The sequence below is a fragment of the Monopterus albus genome, unplaced genomic scaffold (assembly GCF_001952655.1).
Source record: "Monopterus albus unplaced genomic scaffold, M_albus_1.0 scaffold350.1, whole genome shotgun sequence".
Classification (NCBI taxonomy): Eukaryota; Metazoa; Chordata; class Actinopteri; order Synbranchiformes; family Synbranchidae; genus Monopterus; species Monopterus albus.
Window position 1 is genome coordinate 310,666 of NW_018128230.1, and position 10,485 is coordinate 321,150.

The window sequence follows — 10,485 nt, forward strand, 5'->3', positions numbered from 1 at the left end:
TTCAGCAGGCTGTTTTCCCATCTGAAGAAACGTACAGTAGGTCGTGCAGATGTCAAACCAGCGCTCCTGAGGTGCATACTCCACCTAGCTGAAAACTTAAATCCTTTACAAACAGACAAATTGGCCATGTCTTGTACACAAAAATATATAACATCACATACCAACTCAACAACTGTGACAATCCATTGGTGGGTATCACATCTGCAGTGTAGGTCATAAACCATCCCCCCTCCGGGTTAGTGGATGGGACATGAGTCAAACTAAAAACTCAAAGTACAAATTATATACACTTTTTCCCAGACGTCACTTCTGTTGTAGGCTGTGTGTACAAGTTACCATTTTTCTGGTAAGTTTGTTTTAATTAGTTATTTGATGATATAAAAAGAGGCATGTCAGTTGATTTTGGCAGCTTTGATTGGCCGTTTGATGCTGTCACTCCCCTTCTGGTCTCTACTGAAAAAAAAGTGAAATGGCAGCTGCCGTAATCACAGTATTTTGGCTTGTCCACCATACATATGTCACTGAGCCAAACACACCCAGAAACTCTCTGCACTGGAAAAACTGGAGTTAAATGGCCTCTGGAGAAGACAGAACAAGAGGGTTTACAGAAATGTTCCTTTAAGCTCAGTCTCAGTAGCAGGACTGTAAAGCTAATTATAACAAATACCACAATACCATGTGAATTTAAAGTTAATTTACCAGGCTTATTAAACACTGCTGATGTGTATGGCCTGACATCTGTGCTCAGCTCATCAGTATTTACAATCTGCTGTTCACATTGAAGAAACATGACCGCACAGTACAAAGGGCTCGGCACACAGGAAGTGATGGACAGAATTCACTTGACTAAAATGGTGGTGACGACACGGTATGTATGAAACTATGATCAGCTGGTTTCTGATTTGCTACATGAGCCTTTGAGGAACCAACAGATGTGACATCATCAACAAAGATTTCTATTCTGTTAATCCATGTACAGAGAACAGAACCCAGAACATTGTTATAAGTAAACCTACAGTGGCTCTGGTCTGACTGGAACTGGATTCAGATCACCTACTGTGGGTCGAGCCCAGAGCCCTCACACATCACTTTCGCAGTCTGTAGCGGAAGCGCACGTCTGTGGCGGGCAGCAGGACCCCCAGTCCGCCTCTGCTGAGGTCCACGGTGGCTCTGGGCTGACCTTCCTCCAGCTCAAGGTCGAAGTAGAGCAGCAGGAGACACAGGAACTGTTTGATCTCGTTGATGGCGAAGTATCGGCCGGGACACATGGTGGAGCCGGAGCCGAACGGCATCAGGTAGTACCTGAGCTTCTGACCGTCCTTGTAGAAGTCCGTCTTCTGTTGGCCATCCTGCACAAAGCGGTCAACCCGGAAAGTCTGGCAGTGCACAGAGAACAATGGTGGTTGGTAAAGAGCTGCACTGAGCACAACTCAGCACTCTGCCTTGGATGCTTTATCAGACCTGGATGCTGGTCTCCAGTGTGGTGCACATTCACAACTGCTAGAAGCCAGACGGTTTTCCAACTTTAAAACCTATTTCCTAAGCTATGCAATGTTTAACAAGTGGTCCATAAAGATAAAGAACACAAAGACTGTGACTCAACCTTGTCTGCAGCTGGAGGTGTCCTGGCACAGTGTTTTTAGAGGTTGATGGGTGGCAGAGCTTTTCTCACTGCACTATCACAACTGACTTCTGGGACAAATGTGACTATCTATGAAAACACCTGCAGCGTCTACACAAACATGCACTGGAGACTCTTCTCAGTCTCTTCACACGCTGAGAGCATCAGACACCACCGGTCCGTCCCAGAGTCAGGCCTGGTTCAGACCTGACTCTTGTCTGGACTCTGAGGATCCACTGAATCAGGGTCCTCCTCTAAATCTCAGCTGGACTATGGAAGCGTTGTGATTTAAGAGTTTAAAGTCTGTCCCAAATCCTCGTATTGGTTTGTGCAGTCCTGAGAGGAAACACAGAACAAACACTGAGCTGGCACATTTGTTCCATTTGGATGTTTTAAAGCCAGTTTTGTCCCAAATGTCTGACAGTGAGGTCAGTGTGCACTTTTTGTTCTCGGATTTTAGCACTTTAACTGTGAACACGAAGCTCTGGCACTCTGCTTATGTGAGTTACATAATATTCTTTAGATCTATTTCTAGTATCATTTAAACTGCTGGCTGTTTCCTGGATCTGGTTTATACAGTATATATGTTCTGTGTGAGGACATTTGGGCTGTGGCCATATCTCACTGTGCCGCTCTATAATAAACACTGTACTTTGATCAGGTTTACCATGGTTTTATTTACATCTCCTCATTTAATCTGTCAATTTTATCCAGTTGTTACTGTCTCGCTTTTAGGGTTGGGTAACAAAACCCGATGCCAACATGGCGCCAGTTCCTATACAGTCGGTCACCATGATGCCAAGAGAATACACTTACTGCACCACTGAGAGTAATTAAGAGAAATCTCACATCCTTTCCTCTGTTTTCTCCTTAATCCATCGACAATTCTTCCGACCCATGATCTTAGATCATCAGCAGAGCAACAAGAGCTCAGTTTGCCCTTGAATTTAAATGTGCACAGGTAACACTGTTTACTATCCAAACTGTAATAAAGGTCACAGGTACTATCTCTGCACGTTTCCCTTTAACTGTTCTACAGGCATCTGCACTTTACTCTAGTTTGTAGATTCACTGCTCAGGCTGTACACACACATCATGTCATTTGTCTGGGCCTTGGTGTTTGGCCTAGTGACCTTTGTGCCCTCTGAAAACATATGAAAGTGAAGGCCATGTCACCCTGCCTTTTTTATGGCCTGATTTTATGCTTCTCTCTTCTTTTTTTTTTAACATATTGGTTCTGGAACCATTTAGGCACCGACACCATTTTAAAAGCATCGTTTCAGCACCATCTCAGAAAAAACCCAAATGACACCCAACCCTACTCGCTTTCATTCTGGACTTTGTCTTATGGCCTCTAAAAATAAAGTATATGATGATCTCAAAATGTCAGATTGCTCCTTTAAGACACAGCTTCATTATTATGGCTGAAATCAAGATGAATTGTTTTTTATTGTTGTTAAGATTCACAAATGTCTTCATGGTTTGCATAAAGCTTTCACCCTGTACTGAAAGAAGTCCAGATAAATTTCCACCAGTCAGATCATGCAGCTGTGCTGTCATTCCTGCAGGTGGCAGCAGTGAGCACCAGCCCCAGACTCATTGTGGAAGCCAAAGATTAATGGAGGAAACTCACCAGGAACCTAAATAGTGTTTGTCAGAGTGCATCTTATCTGACGCATTCAAAGTAGTATGAAACAACACCACACAAAATACCCTTTAATTCCCCTGAAAACACAAACACCTGGACTGAATCAGTCACATATCCATCTGTCCTTTAATTTTAAAAATAAATTAAATTAATTTGAAGAGACTTTAAGGGCTTCGGGACTTCCCCCTTAATTTCCACATGAATATGAAATATTTGACAACTTAATGAATACGGTGGTTATTATGGTTAAGGGGTTTTGCTTTATCTTAGTGCTCTGAAACAGTTTCAGCTGCTGGTTAAAGACATTTTAATGTACATTCTTATTCATTTTTTAGATATTTAATAGGCTTATTTGAACAAACGAATGGAAACATTCATAGATTGGAGTATACGCCATTAAGGGGCTTTCTGTGTAGTTTAAGGGATTTTTAGGAGTATATATTTACCATTACAGGTAGCCCTTCATTTTGCCCTAAGAGGACCTTAACTTTTCCTTTGATGTTAGGCCTTCGCTCCGAACCTCGGCTGAAGCCCTTAAAATTAAATGGAGGCTACCCTTCAAATTTCAGATATAAATTTAAAAAACAGTACCGTTATCTCATGTTATGGAAGTACTACGTACCATCCAGCCATTCATTCAGCACTTCCACTTCAGCTTCAGCCAAAGGTGATGCCAGTGTGAAAGCTCATCAGTCTCACCTGTGGCTCCTCATAGATTTCGGGGTCCAGGTGCATACTCTGAGGGTACAGAGCGACAATGTCTCCCTTCCTGATGGCCACCGAGCGCTTGGCATTCAGCCGCAGGCTGAAGTCCTCCTGGGCCACCCGGATGTTGACAGAGGCCGAGGACAGGCGGAGGCTCTCGCTGATGGAGCTCTCTGTGCAGGGAGAGCAGAGCCATGGTTAGCGCAGTGCCTTCTCCTGCCGCCAGCGGCTCAGACACAGCGGCTGAGACGCTGAACTCTTCTGAAGTGCATCTGACTTTGTGGACACATACAACACTGAACATGTTACTGTGTTACATGCTACTAATACTCGTGTAGACGTCACCGTTCACACGTCACAGAGTGAAGCCTGCAAGTGTTCTTTGAACAACTTAATGCTCATATTCAACTCTGCTCAGCACGTTTGTGCATTTATACAACAGAGCTTCTCACTGTCAGGGAATGATGCCTGTTTATTATCAGTAGTAAAAAAATAAACACCCTTCTACCAGTGTTTTAAATCTCTAATATCCCATTACTGACGTTTTAGTTGATTTACTGTGCTCTATATGTTCGGTGATTTGGTCAGTGTCATGTATTAGAAGTATTTGACTGCACTCTGTCAGTGAGCTGTACCTGGCTGAACAAAGCTTTACCTACATCTAGATGTGATGTAGTATCTGTAGTTTACTGTCCTGCGCCACTGACACATTATGAAACTGTGCTGAATGTCAGTTGTCTTAAAGGACAGCTGCAGCTGAGGCCTTTGGTACTGCAGCTGGACCCTGCTGAGGTGAGATGAGCTGATGTCAGCGAGCCATGTACCCAGGTACAGGAGCTTGTCCAGCTGCTCTCGGCTGAGCGTCACGTCTCTGTCGCTGCTGAACTCCACCTGGCCGAGTCTCAGGACATCGTGGACCTCCTGCCGGACCAACTTCAGAGCCTCAGGGTGACTCACCAGGTGGTACATGGCCCAGAAAGCGGCAGGGGCCGTGTTCCCCACAGCGGCCCAGAGGATGGCAAAGTGATGAGCTGAAAGTCAAAGAGTTGTTCAGGCTGCTGAGTCACAAACTGTAGCTCAGGATACAGAACACCACAGCCCAAGCCCACCCTCAGCCCAATCTACACTGCAGTCACTTCTACCCCCGACCTCACAGCATCACTCGTTCTCACATCACCTAATCTTACCCCAGCTCTCACTCACATAAACTCAAGGTGCGTTCACAATATTACAAACAGCTTGTGTGTGCACCTCCTCGTTAGCACAGAACACAGGGGACCACGCAAACACAGACGGCCTGCAGCTGCAGACAGTGAAATCACTGTCTGAGTCGACTGCTCTCAACATCAGCACTGGAGTGAGTGTGGGGCCATTTGCTACGACGCCCCGAGGAGTTTCTGACGGCTAAATACTGCACAACACACAATGTGCGATCCTGGTTTTACTGCTGTAGTGTGAATACACCATTATCTCAGATTCCAATTGGTGGTGGCCAACTAAGGACTCGTTAGGGGACAGTGTTGGCCGTGGAAGGACTGAAACCCCACCCAGGGGAATAAACACGTCCTGCTCGCCACCGGTCAGGCAGAACTGATAAGAGGTGAAACGTCTTCTACCTAAAACTATGTCCACATGCCTTCTGCTAAGTTTTTTCAGGATGCTACGACCTGGATGATGGAGAATTTGGACAGACATATATGTTTTAACCCTTTCCACCCAGTGGTCCTGGCACTGGGACACTGGATCTGGTTTTAAACTGTGACCTGCAGATGGCCGAGCATGGCGCATCTGGCTCTCCATTGATTTGTCATTGTTTATGTAAATAGGAAAAATGGTTTTGTGAATCATCTCAAGACTGAAAAACATACATTTACATTTCTGGCTCTGTGCCCAGCTCCATGACTACCTGTACATCCTGGAGGACCCAAATCAGAAAAGACCTTCACCTGCTTTATCGATGTCCCTCAGCACATCATACTGCTCGAACAGCTCGGAGCGTCTCCTGATAAACCACGAGGTGTTGGACCAACAGACCATCTTGTGCGGCAGGAAGTAGTTGATGAGCTTCTGGCGGATGGCTTTGGTCCGGCCCAGCAGCCAGATGGGAATCTCAGCGATGAGGAGGGGAAACATGGTGTCAAACTTGATGAAGTCCTTCCTCACCACGCCCATGCTGCTGTGGCGGTGAGCAGAGGGCGGCCTACCATACAGGGTGAGGAAGCTGGCCTCAAATATGACGGAGTGGCAAAAATCGAACATATTGGCGCTTCTCCAGATGCCCTCCTTTGCTGGCCCCGCCCCCAGGTGATCCTGACGAAACAGCAGCATCAGGTTACCCATCATGCTATCTGTCAGGGGTGTGAGGCAGTCGCCCTGCAGGAGCTGGAAGGAGCGAACGATCTGCTCCCCCAGGCCGGGGAACTTGCTGTCAGTGACGGGTGGGTAGTCAAAAGTGATGGGCGCCACCCTGCTGGTGAATTCGCGGAAGTCGAGCTGCCGGCCATGTTTGATGATGCTGGGATACATCAGTGGGTCCATGATGAAGGTCATGTATTTACCTGTGAGGAGAGGACACAGGTGAGCGGTCAGTGAACAGGAACAACCTAGAGGAGTGGCTTTGTGTGTCTGCTGTTTCAGGCTCTGCCGCAGTTTCTCCACCGCACACCAGATGCGCTTTGTTTTCAGTTGGAAGCTCCAGGATGCTTCACCTATAGAGACAAAGGAAACCGGCACAGAGGTGTCGACTCTGCCACCTGGTGCAGAGCTGCTGTGTGGATGGTCGTTTCAGCGGTTTTGTCAGCTTGTGTTTCCTGTGTCCTGGTTTCATGGATGAGTAAAGTGAACATCTGATCTCAGAGCTCTCTCACACAGCTCAGATTTTCTCTTGGTGCTAGAAACCACAACAATGACTGTTCAGAGCCGCATGCAGACTTTGAGAGAACTGACCCCTCAGCACAGACAAGGGCCCCAGCCCTGCTCCACAGGAGCCCCACAGAGAGACAGACACAAAGTCAGCGCAAAGGCACTACAAGTCAACACTGAGGCATTTTGTGTTTCTTACCTGAGCTCTGTGACCTTGAAACAACAGACATTAACAGTACCTTAAAACAGAGGGCCCTCGTCCCTCTTGGGCCCCTCGGGCCCCTCCCTGATATACTAGTTCATGTGCATGAGCAGAGTCCCAAGCGGAGGAAGCTATCACTCTGGCGGTGTCAACCTGCAGTGAAGTGCTCCACAATGCTACAGCTCCATATGACTGGCTGCAACAGCCCAGTCTGGACTTTATCCTTATGCGGCTCCTTGTCACAGCTCACACTGCTGAAATACCAACCTGCCATCTCTACTGTGAAAATGTCCCCAGACTTCTTCTTATGTTCTTCCAAAAACTTGTGTGCATCTCGTCCAAACTCCAGTGCCTTTCCGACGTAGGGGATCCAGCCTTTTATCAGTGGAGGTTCACCGTGTCTTCTGTAACAGAGACAGTTCACCAGATTAACAGTGTCAGTGTCAATTTATTTATAAAGCACACTTACAAACAACAGCAACTGATAAGGTGCTGTACAGAGCAGGGTACGCTAAATGAGACAACACAGTAAAATAATAACACGTAGTAAAACATGAGATGATGACAGAATGACCAGAGGAGATTAACAAGGGTCAATAAACTGCTGGGCTGAATGCTAGTGCATAAAAATGGGTCAGAGGCAAATCGTTCCAAAGTCTGTACCCTTCTCCTAGACTGGACAACGTTCTGGTCAAAGCCTACATTTCAGCCTCTGTATAAGGTGCTAGTTTAGACGCACCATTAAAGGTTACTAGAGCGGGCCAGAATTAGAAAGCAGATGCCAGGAATTTCTCTGGCTGCCATATAGTATGCAGGACAAACCTATCTGGTTGATTGTACTGTATTATAATGCTGTGAGGCTGACCTGGGAAACTCTGTGTGCTGAGTCTCCGTTCAATCAACCAAGGGTAAATGAAATTCCTCTGTCTTTGCCAACATGTTTATTTGTCTTCACAGAAGAGGCCGTCCTCTGTTATCGCCTGCTTTGTCAAGCTGAGTGTGAACACTGACTGAATGAATGAATCAGCTCCTGGACTTTGGACCTTGCAAAACCTCACGAACTGAAGTACAGAGGAGTCCGAGGGCCGGCCTCCTCCTGCCCAGTGGGAGAACTACTCCTCTGCTGTGGGTTGCTTCACAGTAGAGCACCTGTTGACCTTCTGTTTGCGTCGTCCTACTGCTGCAGCAGGGCCCAGACCAGTGCTGCCATTTCTTCTGTGGTGAATCTCACACCTACATATTTACACACATGCTGTGCGCCAGCTGAGCCTGCAGCTGGCTATCACACAATGTCTGTCCATTCATACATGATTTTCCTGTGCTTGTTTTACATTAGGACTAGTCGATCACTATGAAACTTGTCAGTGACTGCTTTGATTACCGATGAATCCTTAAGGTGCATTTTAATACCCAGCGTCTTCTTCCTGAGCTGAGACAAAATGCAGCAGACAGATTAAATGTTTTTGTCATGTCTCTGGTGCATAGTCTGTAGACCTCACCGTGTGGGAGTACATGAACGCACCACCAGCCTCTGTGCTCATTATAAAGATATGAGCTGCTTCCTCCTCAGAGAGGGGCCGGACGTGCCTGTGCTGACCCACCCCTGCTATGCTCCCTCCCCCGGTGTGGCGGTATGAACAACGTCTGCTGCATCTGCTCCTGCCCACAACTCTGAACATGATCACACAAGTCCTGACATTTTATGCTGATAAGTCTTTTTTTCTGTGAAAAGAAAACACAGCTTTATTCAGTCTGTGTTCAGGGATCTGATCTGAGAACCAGGGACTGGAACGACTTAAATAACTGTTTATTTCTACTGACTAATTGGCGCAGCTCTGCTTCAGCGGCAAAACATCTGTCAGTGACTTTCTAAATTAGGATGTTTACAAAAGCAGCTAATGTTCATGTTCCTGGTTCAGGTTAAGCTGCAGCCAACTGTTCTTCCATTATCGAACAACCTGCCGATTAGGTGTTTGATGAACTGATCGTTTGGTCTAGAAATTCTCACATCTCATTTTCGCATCTGACGAGCTGAAACAGGAATGTCCTGGCATTTGTGCTTAAAAATGACAAACAACAAAGGTTTGAACTGCTGCTGACTGATTTTCTTCTGACTGATGAACTGAGAGACCACTGATACCAGGGTCAGTCACATTCATATCTGTACAGTTCCTCAGGGCTTTGGTGAGAACAGAGTCATGTGATTCAAAGCTTGGAAGACTTTAAACTGCAGTAGGCTACTGCGCACAGACCAGGGCCATAGACGAGGAACATGATGTGTATTAAACAAACTGTAAAGGGATCAGGAGATCAGATCCATATGGTTCTGTTTGGAGAGTGATCCCGATCTGACTCTTTCTGTCTGGAGATGCTTTCGCTTTTCTTTTCCTGATGTACTTTGTGGTCTAGTGATGCTGGGTCCTAATCTGTCTTTATTCACAAGGCATCTGACTGCTCTGCTGAAAACACTGGAGACATGTGAGAGAGTGTTTGTTTGGAACAGCACAGAGCCTGAAGCAACACAGGAGGAGATTAAAATTTAACCACTGCAGGCAGCCCTGTTTGCTTATTTGCAATTACTGAATGCCTGCTGGTGGGTAGGAGTGGGAAGCCCCTGGCTCGTGTCCACCCTGAGAAACTGCAATTGGCCGTCTGCCCCACTGTCTCACACTGCTGCTTTCTTCTCATCGCCTGATCCTTTGCCTCCTTCAGTCCAGTCACTCAAATACAACATGCAGAAGTGGCGACTTCATGCGCTCACAGCTGTGTCCGCTTCCACCAAAGTTGTTTTTTCAGTGACAGTCTTCTGATTTTTTGTCAACGTCTGTGTTTTTCAGTGCCAAAGTTTTTTCTTTCATTTTCACTTCTGTCAGTTTTGGTGTGGAGGTGGGGGCTTTGAGGGGCGGGGCTAAGGAGATCCTGATGTGCATACTCTGGTTGAGATCCATGAGGAGAGGACAGCCCTCTCCTCTGAGCCGCCATCTGCTGAGCACGGCCACATAGTTACTGAAGCAGCTTCCCTGAATTCAACTGGAGCTCTCACGCTGCTGTGTCTCTCTCTGCTCACAGAGCCAAGCTACGTTATAGCTCACTTTGAACCTACAGTGGGTACGGAAAGTATTCAGACCCCCTTAAATTTTTCACTCTTTGTTATATTGCAGTGTTAGGTATTTTCTTAGTTAGATAGATATTCAGAGATTTGGTGTCTAGAAATGTTTAGTGGAGACAGGATGTCTAGCTCAGGCTGTTAACTGCTCAGTTTAATTTCATGTGCTTGCAAACTGCATTTAGGCCAAGGTTGCAGGCAAAGAGCTGTTAGTATTAACTGTAATGCTAATCTTAATATTTGTCTTAATGTGTAATGTCATGTCAAATTGTTCTAGATACACACCACAAAAACAACAGCCACACGCCTTGACTTTTCCTCATGTTTTGACTAACGTTATG

General features: G+C 46.2%; 1 protein-coding gene across 1 annotated transcript in view; it reads right to left on the reverse strand.

Moving 5' to 3' along the window:
• Positions 1-6: 6 nt before the first annotated feature.
• cyp7b1 (cytochrome P450, family 7, subfamily B, polypeptide 1) overlaps positions 7-10,485 on the reverse strand; it is a 13,378-nt gene continuing 2,899 nt past the window's right edge. Inside the window, exons 2-6 of the mRNA XM_020625272.1 lie at positions 7,306-7,442; positions 5,921-6,532; positions 4,799-5,005; positions 3,969-4,147; positions 7-1,376 (exon numbers count right to left, since the gene is read on the reverse strand). Coding sequence (XP_020480928.1) covers positions 1,086-1,376; positions 3,969-4,147; positions 4,799-5,005; positions 5,921-6,532; positions 7,306-7,442 — 1,426 coding nt within the window. The 3' untranslated portion in view covers positions 7-1,085. The remainder of the gene's footprint in view (positions 1,377-3,968; positions 4,148-4,798; positions 5,006-5,920; positions 6,533-7,305; positions 7,443-10,485) is intronic.